Source organism: Pelodiscus sinensis, chromosome 9 (genome assembly GCF_049634645.1).
Source record: "Pelodiscus sinensis isolate JC-2024 chromosome 9, ASM4963464v1, whole genome shotgun sequence".
Lineage (NCBI taxonomy): Eukaryota > Metazoa > Chordata > Testudines > Trionychidae > Pelodiscus > Pelodiscus sinensis.
In genome coordinates, this window is record NC_134719.1 from 1001301 (window position 1) to 1020425 (window position 19125).

A 19125-nucleotide genomic window follows, 5' to 3' on the forward strand; every position below is an offset into this window, starting at 1 on the left:
TGAGAGACTCTGGCTAGTCCCTCCAGCTCACCTTTATTGACCGACCGCGTCGGATGCCACATGGGGACAAGGGACCCTGTTTGGTCAGTGCTAGGAAGGAGCCACTTTCTCGCCGTGTGGTAGATTTGAACAGATTCCCCTCGTGACTAAAAGGAAAGCGGCAACGGAAGGAAAACTAGTTCCTGGTCTCTGGAGTGAATGTACCCTGCTGCTGAACCACTCACAAGGCCCTGGATGTGTGTGTGCGAGGGGGAATAAGCTAAACACAAAGGAAGGAAGCACACCTGAGGGAGTCTAATGTCTCCAGCTGGAAGGATCGGTGCTAAGCCTGCACCGCCGCCAGCAGAAGCGCGAAGAATGGCAGGCAGGCTGTCCCAGGGGCACCGTGGGGGTAAATTCTGCAGGCTTCCTGGCATTTGCTTTCTAGTGCACGTCCCCGTCGCGCGCTCCCCTTCCTGCCTGGCTGCGTCCTCACGCTGCTCCTCCTGTGGGAGCCCGCCTGGCACGGAGCTGCTAGCCGGCGCGTAGTAACCAAGAGGCATCAAAACATGTTAAATCCTGACGTGCGCTCCCTTTGTCCCGTTGGCAGATGCAGATTCCGCGCGTGTGTCTGCGGCTCCGCTTGGCCTGGTGAATTTCAACCGCACTGGTAAAACTAAATTCACTGTCATGTTAACCACTTGTTACTTCCACCAGTGGGGGGGGGCGTGAGGGGCTGGGCTGTCAGCCGGCTGTTTAAAAGACGCCGCCTTTCCTCACAACCTCCTGGGAGGGAGGCGTGTGCCGGCCGAGTGGCTCAGCCACGCTGATCACCCTCACTCCCGTAACCCGCCGGACACTGATCGCGCCTGGTTCTTCCGCCGTCGCTCGGGTGTTGCTGGGGGCTTGGAATTACCCTGCAGTGACCCCCTGGAGGAAAACTATGGGGAGGTTATAAATAAATGCTCCGCCTGAAACAAAGCCACGTGCAGGGCTGGGGCTCCTGGCCAAGCAGAGTTCTGAGGGATGATCTCACGTCGCAGGAAACACTGCTTCCTCTGCTGGAGGCACTGAAAGCTCCCGGCCCACCCCTGCCTCGGATCTCGCTCATCTCGCAGCCCTGCCTTGCCCTCTCTGCTGGCGAGCGTGGGTAGGTGGGGGAAGGCCGGCTGTCGTCTGCCTCCTGCGCCCCTCTCTTCCCCAGTCAGCGCTTTGCTCCCCCTGGGATCTGGGGGAGATTCCAGCCTGAGGTTTAGGGGAGAGCCAGGTCAGGAAGTGATGGGTTCCCAGGTCGGCCTTTTGGTGTGGAGGCTGAAGGAAGGTTAACGAAACGTTCCCCCCTCCTTCCTGTGGCCAGCGAGCCTCCCACCAGAGGGTTAACGCCAGCCCGGCCCGCTCCTGGCCCCGGAGGCGTGGGAAGTCCCGGTTCCCACAGCCTGGTGCCCTCGGGGAAGAGAATTAACTCCCTGTTGTCCCATTGCTCTGCCCCCTGCCCAGCCCCGCTCCTTCCCCCGTCTCCTAGAACCCGTGTGCGCCACAGGCCTTGCCCCGGCCCCAGCCACCTTCCAGGGAGCAGCCGTGGAGGACTCTGGGGTCCGGCGAGAGCCCCGTGGCCCCCGGAGGCAGCCCTAGGGAAGTCCTATCGTTGCAGCCGGGGGAGGGAGGGACGGCGCAGATGCTGCGGGCAGAGAAGGGCAGGCTGGGCCCAGCGGGCAGGTGAGGGGCTGAGGCCGGGGTGTCACCCCACACAGCCTATCCCCACGGCTTGCGGTGCCTGTGCCCCTTGAACTGCGCCAGGTAGGGGATGATTTACAGCCCGCTGCTGCCCTTCCCCTCTTTCCCACTGCAGCAGCTCGGGGGCGAGGGCGGCGAAGGGCCGTTATTTACAGCAGGCAGCGCTGGTGACAGCTTCCCTGTGCAAAGGTGCGAGTCGCCCGCTGCGGGGCGGGGCCGCGACACACGGGCGCTGCCGAGGCTCAGTCTCCCCCTCCCCCACCATGGCAGCGGGGGCCTGGCTCTAGACACTAGCGCAGAGCAGCACGGGCTGGACCAGGTGGAAAGGGGGTGCCCCTGCACGGCCCCCGGGAAAGGGCCACGGCCGGTGCCGCAGCTGTCACAGGGTCAGGAGCCTCACAGATAAGCCGAGGAGTGGCTGGAGCGGGGTGGGCCTGGGGGCGAAGCTGCTATGGCTGCCCATACAGCCATCCTTCACTCCCAGGGCGGCAGGGGGGCGCCCGGCTGGCTCACCCCGGCTCCAGTGCCATGCCGGCCGATTGCTGCAGGGCTAGCTCAGCCCACCTGCAGAGCCTGAGACAGGGCGGGAGCTCAGGGCCGTACGGGGGGCTCCACTGGGAAGCCCAGCCCCTCGAGTCCCCCCCAGCGGCTGGCAGGACGTGGCGGCGCGGAGGGGCAGGCCTGAGGCTGGGGTGCAAAGGAGGAAAGCCAGGAAACCTCCATCCCTCCAACAAGAATAAGATGCCCCCACCCCAGCGGGCTGCCTGCCCCTCACCCCACAGCCCAGCTCTGGCTCGTGCTCCCAGGGGCCCCAGTGCAGAGAGGCCAGAAGGGTTTGGGGAGTCGGTGGCTTGGGCCTGGTCTGGCTCTCGGAGGCGAACAGCTGGATGGCGCGGCGGCAGGGCTGGCCAGCTGCACAGCCTGGCCCGTAGCGGCCTCCTGCTGTGCTTTGTATGTTGGGGGCCCGGGGCCGAGCCGGCTCCACCCTCAGGGAAGAGACACAGGCTGCCACCCTGCAGAGGCAGTGCCACGGGACATTCCCGGCTCCCGCTCCAGGGCCCCCGCCGCTAGCTCGCCCCTCTCACCCCTCCGGCCTAGGGAGCCCTGGAGCCACGGGACTGACGTCAGGGCAACTGGCTGCCTCAAACAGCACGTGCAGGGCCAGAGCCCGGCCCCCTTAGCCTGAGCCCCGGGGAGAGAGGAGCCGGCCTGTTCTGCATGGCATCCTCCCTGCGCTTTAAGTCCCCGGCCTGCCTCCATGCTGTGACAGGGCCAGGAGCTGGGCCCTGCTGCTGCCCTGGGGCATTGTTCTTGGTCACCGCGGCTGGGGCTGGGGTCCCGGGGGGCTGGGGCCGGCCCCCTCGCTGCCCGCCTTCCCCTCTGCTAGGGGGAGTTCACAGCTCAGGCCCTGCCCCCCGGGGGCACATAGGGCTGCCGCCAGCGCTGCCTTTGCACACATCCCCCCGTCACTGTCCCTGGGGAGCACAGTGGGTTTCAGCCCGCGCTGTGGGCCCAGCCCCTCGTGAGCGGAGGAAACGCCAGGCCCCCGGAAAAGGCAGAGCCCACCGGGGGGCAGCCAGGGCTGGGGAGACACCTGACCGGTAGGGCCCTGCTCCTTTGCCAGGGACCAGACCCCGTCCCCAGCAGCCCAGACGTGGCTTTGCCAGGCCCCATTCGCCTCAGTCCCGGTGGTTTTGCTCCTGGGCCACCGCAGTAGCTCTGAGGGGGATGGTTCTAACCTGCACCTGCAAAGGCAGGAGCAGAACCAGGGCCCTGGCCTCTACTCCGGCCCCATAGGCAGGGCTGGGAGTAAGCCAGAGGGCCCGGCTCTCCCTTCTCAGCCTGAGACCAAAACCTGACCCGCGCCCACCCCAGCCTTCCTCAGACCCGCTCCCGTGTCAGGGCCACCCCCCGCCTGCTTGGGGCTTGGCCTGGCACGTGTGCCCTCCCCCCGCAGCCTGTCTCCAGCTGCCATGGCTGTGGCGGCATGCCCTGATCGTGCCTGCTGTGGGCACTGCTGCGCAAGAGGCGCTGTGACCCCTCAGCACAGGCCCGGGACGCTCAGTCGCTGTGGTGCCCAGGCCTGGGGCGTGTGAAAGGGGGGGCTAGTTTCCTGACCGGAGCCTGCTCTCCAGGGACAGCTGGGGAGGATGAGATAGGAGGATCGGGCTGCGCCTTTGGGACAGGGTTAAGACGCCTCTTCCCATCAGGAGGAAGAGAGTATGGGAAGAGCTGACCCTGGCAGGCGGGGGGGGGGGGGGGGGGGAAATCGAGTCACGGAGGGGCTTAGAATCTAGAAGTCACCACATCCCGCCCTGCAATGAGCCAGCCTGCGCCGTTTCCAGACATTTATCTCACGTACGTCAGCTCTTGCACCCGTCCAATGGAGCGCAAGGACCATGGTCCTGCAAGTGAGAAAACTCACCGCCCTCCCCCTGGATCCTGCCCCAGCGTCCCTCTCACCCTCCGCCAGGTGTCAGCATGGGTCAGGCCCGGCCCCCCGTTCCCACCCTTCCCCAGCCTCAGTGCAGGTCGACGTTCTCGTACTCCTGGTGGTCCGAGTCCTCCAGCTCGATGGCAGGCACCAGGTTGTAATAATCTGCCGCCTGGCTCATGTAGAGCTTCTCGCGGTCCACCGAGTCCTTCAGCACGTCCGTCACGCTCACCGTCTCCGCCTCCGGCGCGCTGCCCGCCTGCTCCTCTGCCGCCGCCGCGGGGCCCGGCTCCTGCCGCAGGCTGCCTGCGTTCACCAGCACCAAGGAATCATCGGAGGCCCCCAGCTGGATTTCCACCTCTTCGTAGAGGTCCCGGTTGCTCCCCAGCAGGGCGGTGGCCGGCTTCAGCAGGATCTGGTTCCTCAGCAGCACGTTCTTCTCGCTCTCGGTGGGGGCGGCGGGCAGCTGGCACGGGAGGTAGCGGGGGTGCTCTGCCAGCCCCTTGGCGCCGTTCCTCTCCACCGTGGCCAGGTGGCACTCCGGCTGGTGGCTGAGGGTATAGCCCGGCTTTCCCTTCCGCCTGCAAAAGCACCAGGTGGCCACAGCTAAAACCACCACCAGGGGCAGGCAGATGAAGAGGGCAGTCAGGCTGTGGGCCCGGCACAGCTCCTGCTTCGGGATGTCCCGGATGTCCCGGCCACGGTACCGCTCTGGGGCGCTGCACAGCACCACGGGGCCCTGCCTCTTCCCGCTGGGTGGCGTCCGGGAGTACCGCTCCAGGTCACTCCGCAGGGCACAGGTGCAAGCCCAGCTATTGTTCGAGAGACCGAGCCGGGCAAGCGAGGGCTGAAAGACAGCGGAGGGAAGGGAGGCCAAGTCATTGCAGCCGAGGTCGAGCTCTTGGATTCGGGAGGATGCGCTCAGGAAGGACTCTGGCAGCTCGCGGAGCTTGTTGCTGTCCAAGCGCAGGACCCTCAGTTGGGGGGCATCTTGGAGGAAGCTTTCCGGAAGCTTTTCCAGCCAATTGTGATCCAGGTGCAAGATCTCCAGCTGGACGGCCGCGGCGGTCACGTTGACAATGTCCGATATGCCGCAGTGCGAGAGGTACAACGCTCTCAGCCCTGTTAGGCCGCCAAAGACGCTCCAGTCCAGCAAGTCAATTTCAGTCCCGGTGAAGTTCAGACAGCATGCCTCGGGGGGTGGGGATGCCTGAAAGTTGGAGTGGGCCCCGGCTGTACTGCAGTTGCAGGCTTCTTCCCCAGCGTCCAGGGCATGTTGCGCTGCTAGTGGCAGCACCCCCCAGAGTAGGAATGTCCACAGCGCGGGACCTGTAGAAAAGAGGAGAGGAAAATAAACATTTCTCAGTCGTGAAGACAGCTTTGGAACTAACTCTCCACGTTGCTTGAGCAGCAAACCCCAATCACGGCAGTTCGAGCCATTTAATAGATCAATGTAACTACTGGAGAAGGGTTCCGCTAGCTGTACCACGTTCACGTCCTCCAGCCCTGGAATGCAGCTGACTCTGGGGTGGAACGCTGCAGCGTCCAGTAACTGCAAAGCGACGCAAGGCAGGACGTGAAGAGCAGCACTGCCCGAACTGAAGCACAGCCGGACGGCGCGCAGGCACCCAGCAGAGAACTTAGCAAAGGCCGACCCTGCTGCTTTGATGAAAGGCGCCACAGGATCGGTAACAACGAACGTCCCGATTTCCGGCCCGGTTGAAAGGGAGCATCCCCTGGCAGCACATCGCCCCCAGCTGGCAGTGCATCTCGGACCACGGCTGGTTTTCAATGATTAATTCAAGGGCTGTATTACGGGTCACGTCTCCCCGACTGTGCCGCCGCTAGCATCTTGCATGACAGCGTCTGGCCGCAGCAGGGAGGAAGGGGTTGGGGTAAACCCCTTTTGAGCACTCAGTATGTGACCCACTAGCATCCCCCAGTTGGATCTGGCATGAAAGCGGACTCCCTGCCCCGCCCGGCTCCAGCCCCGAGCAGGGCCCAGCCCCCCGGAGCGGCCACCCCCCACTGCTCGGGCTGCGCCAGGCCCCACGCGTCTGAAGGACGGCCCTGCCATACCTGGCGCCCACTCCCAGCTCCTGCCAGAGACGCGGGACCATCCCCGCCCAGCCTGAGGAACAGCCATTGATCGACCTGGGCGTCTCTAGCCCTCTTTTGAGCCCTGTTCCGGTCTTGGCAGGGAGCGCCGCGAGCGGCTGTCTGAAGACAGGCTGCCTTTGCATGTGGGGACCCCCGTTTCTCATGCCACGAGGAGTAAACACTGTCCCCACCCCACTCGGGAGTTCACAGTCCTGCCCCCCATCATCTCTTTTCAAGCCGGAAAGTCCCAGTCTACCACCCGCTGCTCAGCAGGCAGGCAGCTGATGCCAAGCTGTTGATATGGTTTCTGAAGCAACCCAGCCCTGGTGCAAACACACCCAGGCAGGAGCCCTGCCTCTGACCAGACCCTGCTGCTTGGCAGTTACCTGCTCCAGGGGAGCGGCTGGCAAAGCGCTGCATTGGCTCGGGCGCCACCCCGCTTACACTTGCTCCAGACGAGAGCGGTTCCCCCGGCTGGGCACGCCTGAGCTCTCGTCCTGGAAAGGGGAACGCGTCATTCAAACCACAGAGGCGGCGCGTGAGACTTGCCCTCCCGAGGGCACCGAGACTGACCCATGACCCTGCTGCACGTGGCCAATGAGCGATCCGGATGCCTAGGCTGGATCAGCGGCGTCAGTGCTGCACGACAGCCTCCCAGGGCTCCCCGCACCTCCCCCCTCAAGTAACCTGCAGAAAGACGCCCGGCCTGGTTAGATCCTGCTGGGACTGAAGTCTGGGGTTCCAAGGAGTCCAGGGTTTGCAAACAGGACTCTCTCTGCTCCGCCACCCTTTCCAGCAGGTCCAGAGCCCGGGCTAGCTGCCTTTTCCCCTCCACAAACTCCTTCCTCTGGCTACAGTCAGGCTTCCAGGGCACCAGCTGGGCTGAGGCCCTTCTGTTCACACCAGCGCTTGGAGGCATCTCTCTAGGAGGCATCTCTGGGGCAGAATTCCTCCAATAGAGCGGAATCGGTTCCATCCTGCCGCGCAGAGCCAGGGGCACGCTGTGGGGAACTGTGCAGAGGGGCCTGCCCCCCCAAGCGTATCAGGGATTGGGGCTCCCGGCACCGCAGCGAGGGGGTCAGGGCAGGGGACAGCTGCCCTTGCCTCCGGGGAGGGGGAGCATTTCATGGACATCACGCTCCTGTGTGTGCAACGACAGAGCCAGAGCCATTAAAGCCACGGACCCAAAGGCCACCCAGGACTCCGGCCCCACAGTGTGACCCGAGGAGCTGGAGAAGAGAGCTCTGGGTAAGCACGAGAGCTTCCCCACTCCCAGCCAGGGAACTGGTCCCAGGAAAGAGCCCCTCGCCTGCCTTGTCGCTCCAACGTCCTGGGGCGGAGACGGCAAGAACAGCCCAGCCAACAGGGCCGACCGTCCCTTCTCGCCCCCCCGGCCCATGTCCTCGTATGAGCCCAGCTACCCCCGAGTGCCCTGCTCCGGGCAAACAGCCAACTCAGCGGGCCTGGCTCGGCACTGAGGCCACCGCGGCAGGGCGGGGCTGCTGGAGTCCAGCTGCCGGACCGATCAATTCAGCCAAGCTTTGCTGGCATAACAAGGAAGCAAGTCAGCCCCCCGGGGGTCTGCTGGAGCAAGGGCTGGAGCCCCCGGGCGGTGGCTGCACAGGGCACTTGGAGTTTTTCAGTGGTGCTGGATGGTTTCCCCCCGCTGGAGCCATCGGTGACCCCTAGTGGGGCCTGTGGGGCACTGCAACAGTGGAGAGGCAACGGAGGCCGTGTGCCCTCCTGTTTCCCTGCGTAAGGGTCGGATGCTTAAGACCCTCCATCTGTAGCTCCAGGCCTGGCCAGATACCAGCACATCCTGGCAGCTGGTCACCGCTCGGGTCAGGCTGATGCTGGCAGGAACAGGGGTGAGCGTGGGAAGCGAGTCCCGTCTTGCCTGTGTCCTGGGAAGAAGCAGGGGCGTCCATCCCCTGGGCTGTCGGGCAGGGCAGCCGGTGCCGAGAGAGGCGTCCGAATGCGCACGGGCTGCAGGAAAGGCTCAGGGGCCAAACAGCTGGAGGTGGGAAGAGTGGAGCCGAAGCCCCAGCAGCAGGCCCTGCGGATCAGCTGCACGTTCTCCGGAGCTAACAGCCCGCCTGGGGCCAAGGGGTCGGTGCAGAGAACGACGCAGCCGAGTGCTGGAGACAGAGACCGGCCACAGCTGCGGGCAGGAGATAACATGGACCCCACGCTGCTCAGCTGAGCTCATTCCCAGCTCTCTGCCTGCCGGGCCAGCCCAGCAGTGGGTTACCCGGGACCCCACTCCATCCCCCCAAACCTACGACTCCCTGGGCCGGTGGGAAGGGGATTCCACTGACAGGTCTGGTTCAGCACCCGTCCCCCACCCCCCGCAGTCATTTCTCACCCTGCTTCCTGCCCTTGCTGCCTTCCTTGGTCCCATCCCCCCCTTGCGCTCCGCCACGCCTCCCCGTGGCCAGGCTCCGAGGCCACGTGAACTCCACGAGATGCAGCCCCAAAATGGGGTACGGCCCCCGCTTTTTCTGTCCCGGGCCCTCTGCCGAGGTGCTGCCCGGCCAAGCTAGCACGCCAACGGGGACCTTTGGGATTTCCCCTCGCACTTGGAGAAACTCCCCGGAAGCCTCTGCAAAACAAACGCAATATCCCCCTTCAAATCCCTCCAGCTCTCCTTCGCCCGGGAAACCTGCCAATGGCTGGGCCACGCAGGGAAGGGATGGGAACGGCTAGTCAATCCGCCGACAAGCAAACGCTTGTCACAGTCCACATGCTGGTCGACCACTCGCTCCCCCCTGCTTGCTGCCTCTATCAGAAAGAGGTGGCTGGAGTGGGGGGGGGGGGGGAGAAGAGGGGCGCTTCAAAGCAGCAGCACCATGCGGAGCCCGAGATCAGCTGGGGACTCCCCCACGGACCCCAGGCTCCACGTGGCGCTGCCGCTTTGAATGGCCGGGGCCAGAGGGGGTCGGCTTGAGTCCCCTGCTGGCCCCGTGCTCCCCGCAGCACTTTCGCCTTTAACAGCCCTGGGGCCTAACCCTACCCCTGGGGCTGTTGCGACACTTCACAGGCGGAGACGTCCTAGCGACTAATCGACGAGTCGATGCAAATTTCATCGACTATTCGATTAGCCCATTCATCGAAATGTAACATCCCGAGTGCAGGGAGCCCGGCCTGTCACGCTAGCCAAGCCGCTGGCCCCCTCTACTTCTCCGTCTGTCCCCACCTGAGACCTCGTCTCGCATTGCAGACTCCCTGGGGCAGAGGCTGCCCTTTGTCCGGTGTCCATGCAGCGCCTAGCACCATCGGTTGCAGCCCTATCCGGGGCCCTGGGGTGCTGCGGGGACACACACAGCAATCACACTGCACGCCGGAGACCTTAGGGCCCGGGTTCCCTTCCCGGCCATTGTGTGGGGCAGGAAACTGCAGCACTTTGGCCCGTGTTCCGGTTACCGCCGGCCAGGCTGAGCAGGGGTGGAACAATTAACAATCTCCGCTTATCAGCCACGCCAGCCCCAGCAGAACTCCTGCTCTGCCAGACACGCCCTGGGCCTTCCTGGCCACTGCCCTGACCTGCCTCGGCTTTTCCTCCCAGCCCTGCTCTGCTTAAAGGCCCAGGCCCGGTTTTCAATCAAGAGCCGTAACGGCTCTAAGCGGCCTGTTCTGGACACCGGCTTGGCACGTGCTCGGCTGTTCCATGTGAAACAGGGCCCGGGTCCCGGCTGCGGGAAGGGCTCTCGTGAGGGAGGGGGTGGCTCTCAGGAGGGGCTGCGTGCCAATTAAGAGGCAGCATTGACGGGGTGTCTGCGTGTGGGGTGCGTGGCTGGCTCAGGAGAGCAGGACAAGACTTTCAGGCCAGCCAGAGGCTGGGGAGACATTGGGCTTAAGCCAGGGTACTGGGGCTCTTTCACCACGAGGGGGCTTCTTTCAGTCAGCACAGACCAGTTGGCAGTAACGCCTGCCCTGGCTGGTAGCCCCAGCACAAGGCCAAGGAGACCAGCGCTGCTGTCAGGTCTGAAGGGACCCCTCTCGACCCCAAGAGCCTTTCCTGCCCTGCCCATAAGAGAACCAGGCTCCAACGCCTGGCACTGCACGGCGCGAAAGCCCTGCCCGCCCCGACGGCCCAGCTCAGCTGTCAGCTCCGTGCCCGGCCCCAGGATGCCAGCTGTGCGCCAGCCCTGCCTAGAAACAGGTTTTCTGTGACCGTCCCAAGCTGGGACCTGGCAGCCACAGAGGCCGGTGCAGGGACGTTCCAGCTGTCACTGCCAACAATCGTCAGGCTGAACCTACGTTGTCCCTGCGCTGCGTGGCCGTGCAGCTGCCCAGGAAGCCCCACCCAGGGGCTTGGGCCTCCAGCAAAAAAGGGGGGGGGATCTCTCCAAGCCCTGAAGCTGCTGTGGCTGGTGGGAGAGGAGCCTCTCCCCACCAGCCCCAGCATGGAGCCACCCAGGTAAGTTCAAATCCCAGCCCCCTGCCCTCCCGGAGCCTGAACACCCTCCTGCATCTGAAAGCCCAGATCCCAGGCCAGAGCCTGTCCTCCCTCCTGCGCACCAGCCCCCAGCCCCTCCCCAAACCTGAATCCCCCTTCCCACACCCCAAACCCCTCATCCCCAGCCCCACAGATCCCACACCCCCACCCCAGTCCTGAGCCCCTCCCACACTCAGAACCCCTTGGCCCCACTCCCACCACTCGAGTGGTGTTATATGCCCCAATAGGAAGGTGATGTGTCACACGGCCCCTCCCCATTGGCGCACATAAGAAAATTTGTTCCACTTGGGGTGGGAAAAGTTAGAGGAAACACCAGTCGTAACCACCCCCCCCATCCCCAGTGTACTCAAGGGAGATCATGTTCCATAGCAGATGTTCCCCCCCCCCCCCTCCACGAATCTCTCATCTGAGGCCTCCTACCTCGTGTCATGGGTGACACAGCAGATGCTGAAGGAAGGCTTGGAACGACCTGGATAACGCTGAGGAGCGGGGCTGGTCAGGTCACCTGGGCGGCCCTCCTCCCATCTGCGATATCGAGCGTCCGTTCATCCTGCTCGGCAGCTTCACCGAGCCCCTGCTCCTGGGTCTGGTTCCTCCGAGCACAGCCCATCGGAGCCTGGAACTGCTCTCCCCCCCGACACCCCTGCCGGTTCAGCTCTCCCCTCTGTCTGGCCCACGGACCCAGCAGGGTGGCAGACGGCAGCAGGGCCAAGCGGCTCGCTGACTCAGCAGGAAAGGGACGGGACTCCTACGCTGTTCACCTTCCCTTCGGCCTCTGCGGGCCGGCTGTGCGCCACCGCGCCCCACCAGGGCCAGAGCAGGGGGTGCAGCCAGCACGTGGGACCGTCCCGCCTGCCTCGCTCGCCCCGTGCCTCTGCACCGCCGGCCCGTTCCGCAGCCGCCAGGAAAGGCCCCGCTCCCTTGGCTGGATACTGCGTTGCTGCCCCGCTCGCGTGGCCAGGGGGCTGCCCGGTCCCTGAGCGGCGGGAAGCACGAGGGCACTTTGTGCCTTTTCTTTTCACTGCTTCCCCTTCCGTGCCGCACACCCCCATGGGCACAGGGCGCTGGAGAACACAGCCCTCCCGACTCCACGGGCCTGGGGTACACCAGGGTAACGGGCAGCCGAGCATGCCCCACTCCTGCACGGCAGCCATGAGCCGTCAAGGCCAGACGTCCTGCGGTTAGACTAGGCAAGAGTTTCCGTGTCAGCCCCTGGCTTCTGGGCTCCCCATCCACTCCCTGGTCCCCGCTGCCCCTCCCTTCAGGCCCCACCATTTCCTTCCCCATTGCCCCAGGCTCCCTTCTGTGCCCTCGGGTCCCAGGCCCACCCAAGGTCTTACCTCTCAACACCCGCTCCAGCCCTCAAGGGGTTCCCCCATGTTTTGGCTGCATGACTATTTTAATTCATTCCTCCTAAGACCCCAGGCATCCTCCACATGCCAGCCGCCGCCCCATCTGCCGAAGGCGCCTTGGGGACGGCTGGACTGGGGATTTGGGCAGCTTTACTCGCACGTGCTTTCGAAGGGGCCAGTTTTTCCAAGCGGGGTGCTCGGCACCGAGAAATAGGCCCCAGGTTCTGCCCCCCGACCCACTAGCCACTTGTAAAAGTCTTGGCCTCTGACGGCTTCATTCCTGAAGCCCCGACAGTCCTGCCTCCCTGTTCAGCCACGATGCACCGTGCACGGCCCCAGCCCTCTCCCCCCCACCAGCCTCAAGGTGCCAACGTCGCCTCAAATCCACCGGGGAAACGCACCGCGCAGCCTCATCACAGATAGGCAGAGGCTTGCAAACGGAGTCCCCGGCAGACGGAAGCCAGATGCCCAGTTCCTGCTGGACCAGAGGTTCTCAACCCACAGCCCGAGAGCACACGGCCCACATGCCCGCACAGGTATGTGTCTGGGGCCTACGGAATTACGGCTGTGACTCGGTTATGGAGGTCACGGATCCCAAGACTCTCAGGGACCTCTGATTTCTCTGGAGGTAGGGATGGAGCAGCCGTCAGCCCCGGGGTCACCAGAGACCACCTGCACAGCGGCTGGTTTGGGTCAGCCCCACGAGCTCTGTCTGCCCCACGAGCAGTGGGGGAGGGGCACCTGGAGCCCCAGCAGTGCTGTTCGTGCATCCCAGGTATTTTTAGTAAGAGCCAGCAGCCAATCAAGCGTTTCCGTCAATTTGTGTTTATTGCCCAGGACCTGGCCCTGACTTTTCCTAACAATGCCTGTGACAGACGCGTAACCCGACAGGACACGGCTGCACATGCAGCCCACACCGGTGCACGGGGGTGGGGGACCGCTGTGCTAGACAGCTTCCCTTTTGAATCCAGGTAAAGCCAGCTGACACACCCTGGAGCATCAGCCGGCGAGTCGTTCTGCAGGGCCACCTCCTGCAGCGGGCCCCCAAAGGCCCTTTTCAAGGAGTCCCGTCTTACACTCCTGTCACGCTGCTTCCCCCCTTCACTGAACTGCAGCCACCTCTGGGGTGCGGCCTGGGAGCGGTTTAACAGCATCAGACAGCGCAGCAGAGGAATGGCAGGAAACGAAGCCTCCTGTCCGCAGCTGCAACGGGGAGCGGAATGGAAGCGGCCGCTTTGGAAATCGATCAGGACGCTGGTGTGAAAGTTCCCCCGAGAGCGCGCCCGGGCTCAAGTTTTCCTCCCCGGACGGAGGTGGCAGGGCTCGGAGCCGCCAGGCCCGGGCACGACACAAGCTCCGAGGGGGACCAGGAACCGACTGGCCGGTCTCCTGCCCGGCAGCCCCGTACCCGCCCGGGCGGACGCGCGCCCCCTGGGGAGCCGCTTGGAGAGCCCGGAGCACCGGGGCGGTGCTCGCTGGGGCCGGGGAACCGGCTCCGGGCAGGGGTGCTGGAGGGAGCAGGTGCCCCCCGCCCGGCCCGGCGGCTCCCGCGGACCAGGCAGGGCGCTGGGGCTGGGCCGCCGCCGGAGAGACCCCGCGCGCAGCAGCTCCCCGGCCTCGCTCAGAGCTCACAGGCCCCCGGGGCAGGGGGGCTGGAGGGAGGCGGAGCCCCCGGCCCCGGGACAGAGCCCGAGCGGCGCCGTCACTCACCTCCCGCGGCGCGTCCCATCCTCCCCCGGGCGCCGAGCTGCGGGGCCCCGGCTCAGGTGTCCATGTCGGGCTGCGCTCCGCGCTCTCGGGCCGGCCCTCCCGGGGTGTGGCCCGTCCGGGGCAGCCGCAGGGGCTCCGCCTAGGCTCGGGCCGCCTGCGAACAGAGGCGAGTAACTCCCCGCCCTCCGGGCTTTCCCGGCGCCCTGGAGCCAGCCCCCTCGCCCCCAGTCCCCGCTACCTGCCCCTTGTCCTCCCCAGCCAGCTCTGAGCGCCTGTCTCCTATCCAGCCCCCTTCTCCCGGCCTCCAGCCCCCCATATCCAGCCCCCTTCTCCTGCCCAGCCTCCAGCCCCCCATATCCAGCCCCCTTCTCCCGGCCTCCAGCCCCCCATATCCAGCCCCCTTCTCTCAGCCTCCAGCCCCCCATATCCAGCCCCCTTCTCTCAGCCTCCAGGCCCCCATATCCAGCCCCCTTCTCTCAGCCTCCTGGCCCCCATATCCAGCCCCCTTCTCTCAGCCTCCTGGCCCCCATATCCAGCCCCCTTCTCTCAGCCTCCAGCCCCCCATATCCAGCCCCCTTCTCTCAGCCTCCAGCCCCCCATATCCAGCCCCCTTCTCTCAGCCTCCAGCCCCCCATATCCAGCCCCCTTTCTCCTGCCCAGCCTCCAGCCCCCTTTCTCCTGCCCAGCCTCCAGCCCCCCCATATCCAGCCCCCTTTTTCTCCTGCCCAGCCTCCAGCCCCCTTTCCCCAGCCAGCCTCCAGCCCCCCATATCCAGCCCCCTTCTCTCAGCCTCCAGCCCCCCATATCCAGCCCCCTTCTCTCAGCCTCCAGCCCCCCATATCCAGCCCCCTTCTCTCAGCCTCCAGCCCCCCATATCCAGCCCCCTTCTCTCAGCCTCCAGCCCCCCATATCCAGCCCCCTTCTCTCAGCCTCCAGCCCCCTTCTCTTGCCCAGCCTCCAGTCCCCCATATCCAGCCCCCTTTCCCCAGCCAGCCTTCAGCCCCCCCATAGCCAGCCCCCTTCTCTCAGCCTCCAGCCCCCTTCTGCTGCCCAGCCTCCAGCCCCCCATATCCAGCCCCCTTCTCTCAGCCTCCAGCCCCCCATATCCAGCCCCCTTCTCTCAGCCTCCAGCCCCCTTTCCCCAGCCAGCCTTCAGCCCCCCCATAGCCAGCCCCCTTCTCTCAGCCTCCAGCCCCCTTCTGCTGCCCAGCCTCCAGGCCCCCCATATCCAGCCCCCTTCCCTCAGCCCCCCATATCCAGCCCCCTTCTCTTGCCCAGCCTCCAGTCCCCCATATCCAGCCCCCTTTCCCCAGCCAGCCTCCAGCCCCCCATATCCAGCCCCCTTCTTCCCAGCACCCTAATATCCAAGTCCTCCTCCACAGCTCCCTTCCAGCCCCTCCAATAGCCAGCCCCCCTCATTCCCCTCAATGCCCATTTTCAGTGCCCCCGTACGGTTCCCAGCACCCCTTCTCCCATTCCCCACCCTTTCCAGCTCCCTTTAGCCTACCTCTCCCCTCCCCCACTCCCTGGCATGCCTCAGTTTTAGCCTTTCCCCCTCCAGCCCCCACACCTCTGCTGGGCACCTGGCTGAAGCCTTGGGTCTGGTGGGAAGCAGCCGTGGGGGCGATTTGCCCGGCAGTGGAAAGCTCCTGGGATTGGAGAGCTCCCACATGAGCAACGGGAGCCTTAGGTAGAATCTGCCCAGCTAATTAACCCCTTGGGGCCCATTGCCGGCTCTGCCTGCACAGGTGTTCCCGATCCAGTGCCGAGGGCTGTAACTAGGGGCTGGGTGGAGCTGAGCAGGGCAGCACTTAGCCTGGGGTTTGCTTGTGGAGCGTGGGGCCTGTGGCGGGGCTGGCTGGGACCCACCACTTGGTATCGTTCCAACTAGATAGGTGGAGTGCTGCGGGCCTCAGGCCACAGTGGGGTTTAGGTGCTGAGCAAAGGGCGTTAGATGCCTGGATACTTTTGAAGAGCAGGGCCCAACTCCTGTGGGTGGAGAAGTAATAAAATGCTGATTTCCACCTGGACTCTGGGAGGCAGATAAAAATTACTGTCCAGCTAGGTAAACTGAGGCCTGGGAAGGGGGCAGGATGCCCCAATGCCCTGAACCTTGAAACCACCCTTTACATCTGTACCAGGCTTGTGCATCAAATCAGGGCACACATGGGAGCAACTGGGGAAAATCCAACCTGGCTTGACTAACGGGTGGGAGTGATGCTACTGGGCTGCGTCTAGACTGGCGTGATTTTCCGGAAGTGCTTTTAACGGAAAAGTTTTCCGTTAAAAGCAGTTTCGGAAAAGCGCATCTAGATTGGCACGGACACTTTTCAGCAAAAGCACTTTTTGTGGAAAAGCGTCCGTGGCCAATCTAGACGCGCTTTTCCGCAAAAAAGCCCCAATCACCATTTTCGCGATCGGGGCTTTTTTGCGCAAAACAAATCTGAGCTGTCCACACTGGCCCTTTTGCGCAAAAGGACTTTTGCCTGAACGGGAGCAGCATAGTATTTCCGCAAGAAGCACTGATTTCTTACAGTAGGAAGTCAGTGCTTTTGCGGAAATTCAAGCAGCCAGTGTAGACAGCTGGCAAGTTTTTCCGGAAAAGCGGCTGATTTTCCAGAAAAACTGGCCAGTCTAGACACAGCCCCCGTGTGGGTCTGATTCCCAAGCCTTGTCTGTACTTGAAAACACTCCCACTGTCGCTAGGCCTTCAAAAAACTTTTAGTGTAGACACAGCTGCACAAGCAAACAGGAGCTTTGGATACCAGCGTGAAAGCCGACAAAAGCGGGTTTTGGCCGGTATAACTGCGTCTACAGTCGGGCTTTTGCTGGTCCAGCTACATAAAAAAACAATTGAACGCCAACTGGCACTGCTATGCCGGCAAAACTTGTAAGTGCAGGCCTGGCCTAACAGTGGGGGAGATCTAGGTTGGAGATTAGGAAAAACTATTTCCCTAGGAGGGTGGTGAAGCGCTGGGATGGGTTCCCGAGGGAGGGGGTGGAATCTCCATCCCTAGAGGTGTTTAAGTCCTGGCTTGACAAAGCCCTGGCTGGGATGATTGAGTTGGGTTGGTCCTGCTTTGGGCCGGGGGCTGGACTCTATGGCCCCTGAGGTCTCTGCCGGCCCTGGGATTCTATGGTCCGTGTCTGAGCATGCTCAGGACAAATGGTTCCCAGATACCCGAGGAGGCCCGGTTTGAGCGGAGTGCTCCTATGGCTAATCCAAAATGGATCTGGCCTCCTCTCCAACCACTCTGCCTCTTAAGCACCTATTAAGCACCCCAGAGACCACAGTACATGCCTAGGATAAACTCTGCCATTAGAAGCGCTAAGACTCGGAGATTGTTATGGCTCATCATTTAAGACAAAGGAACGTAAGGGCCAATTATTTACTTGATTTTATCAGCTGACATATGTGAGGCATCCCTGCGCGTTTCAGTGGGGTTTGGTGCTTCCCATGTTCTCTCCATCGTTTGAGGGTTTTTTACACTTAAATGAATGTGTCCAACTTAACAAATAGTGCAGCGGATTGGAGGTTTTGTTGTGTGTGTGCAGCTGCTCGCACAATAGGGCCCTGCTCCATCACCTTCCCCCAACTTCTGTTACAAGCGATCGCTAAGATTAGTGTAACTGAAAGAGGTTGGGGAGGGGGAAAGGAATGTCTGAGTTTTCCAGTGTGTTAGCTTTGTGTGTTAGCCATTGGTGGGTCTTGTCAGTTTCACGGTTTCCTTTGCAGGGGCAGGTGGTTTGTCAGTTTCCTGTCTTGTATGTACCGTCCTTTCTCACAGCAGCAAAGGAATGAAAAACTCTTTAAAAACAGGAAAATGTGGTTGTCAAGCCGCAGAAATTGGCAAGGAGATCCCGGGGCAGCCACGGGTTTGGAAATGGCTTTTAACCTTTTTTTTTTTAATTGACTAGATTTCAAATCGACCGTATTACCAGTAAGAGTCCCCCAGCTTTCCCTCTGGATGACCCAATATCTGTACCTTACGCCCACTAGAGACATTGCTGACACATCTGGGCCTCTCTCTGGACTCAGGTGGGTCAGCAGCAAGACCTTTGGGCAGCAGGTGAGCTTCAGACCTTGCAAAAAAGGCAGCCGGGCTCCTTCTGCAGCAGACAGCAAACAAAACAAATGCCATAGCAACAAAGGCCAAGTGTTCTCCTGCCTGGGGATTTCACACAAGAAGCAGAGCTGGTGAAACAGAAAGAAAAAAGGGGCTTTTCCTACTTGTGTCTGAAGGTTACAGAAAGCAGGTGTAGAGAAGAAGGACGGTGCAATGGTTAGTGCACTAGCCTGAGAAACCTGGTTTCAGTTCCCTCCTCTGCCACATTCTCCATGTGTGACCTGGGGCATGTCCCTTAGTCCCTGTTTCCCATCTGTACAATGGGTCATAGCCCTGCCCTCCCTGCGGGAGTGTTGTGATGGTAAGACCATTAGACTGTGAGGTTCTAGATCAAGGGTGGGGAACCTCAGGCCCAGGGGCCAGATGTGGCCCCCTGCTTGCCTGGATGTGTCCCTCTGCTTGCCTCAAGGCTCAGAGCCCCCCCCCAGCATTGGGGAGCCTGTGCTGGCACTCTAGCCCCCTCCCCCTCTGCTTGACTCTTTCCGGTAAGGTCCATTTGAAATCTAGTCAATTTCCTCCTCCCTCCCCCGACCTGAAAAAAAAGAAAAGAGTTAAAAGCCAAGACCCGTGGCTGCCCCGGGGTCTCCCTGCCAATTTCTGCGGCTTGACAACCACATTTTCCTGTTTTTAAAGTGTTTTTCGTTCCTCTGCTGCTGTGAGAAAGGACCGTACATACAAGACGGGAAACTGACAAGCCACCTGCCCTTGCAAAGGAAACTCTGAAATTGGAACTCACAAAATCTACGAGGCGGCACCCCCGAGGCTCTGGCGTGCGAAGGGAACGTGGGAGGGTCTTTCTCCTTCGCAGTCCGGGAGGGTGTGGGCTTTTCTGTGCTTCTCACTTCTGTGCAGCCTCTGACTGATTTTTCTGTGGCTTAGCGGCCCCCAGCCCAAAAAAGGTTCCCCCGCCCCTGCACTAGCCAGAGCAGTGATGGGGGCTAGACGCAGATGCGGAGGGGCGCCTTTCGCTATGCAGTACTCAGCGCTGTACGCCGGGAGGGCTTCCTCTACGCCCTGCAAACGTGGGCTGGGGTCAGAGCGTGACTGGAACCATTCATCGAGCGTGTGACTTTGGGCCGAGCTACCACGGATCTTTCAGAAGACTATCCCGGTGTGATTGAATTAAAATGACAGCAAATTCTCCCCCGCCCTAGGCCTGTGGTTCTGATGGCTCCTTACCATCACTGTGAGATATCAGGCCTTATTTCCAGCCTGGGTTTGCCTGGCTTC

At 62.6% G+C, this 19125-nt stretch overlaps 1 protein-coding gene across 3 annotated transcripts; it reads right to left on the reverse strand.

Moving 5' to 3' along the window:
* Positions 1–1786: 1786 nt before the first annotated feature.
* On the reverse strand, positions 1787–15500 carry LOC142830525 (uncharacterized). Of its 3 annotated transcripts, none has more exons than XM_075935828.1 (4): positions 15352–15500; positions 13769–13922; positions 6634–6744; positions 1787–5476 (listed from the first exon to the last, which is right to left on the reverse strand). In XM_075935828.1, exons 2-4 carry the CDS (start codon positions 13785–13787, stop codon positions 4236–4238), a joined length of 1371 nt encoding a protein of 456 aa, XP_075791943.1. In that variant the 5' UTR covers positions 13788–13922; positions 15352–15500; the 3' UTR covers positions 1787–4235. The 3 variants fall into 3 exon arrangements, with proteins under 3 accessions (XP_075791943.1, XP_075791944.1, XP_075791945.1); XM_075935829.1 differs by having other exon boundaries at positions 15339–15470; XM_075935830.1 differs by lacking the exon at positions 6634–6744 and having other exon boundaries at positions 15352–15499.
* Between the last annotated feature and the right edge of the window lie 3625 nt (positions 15501–19125).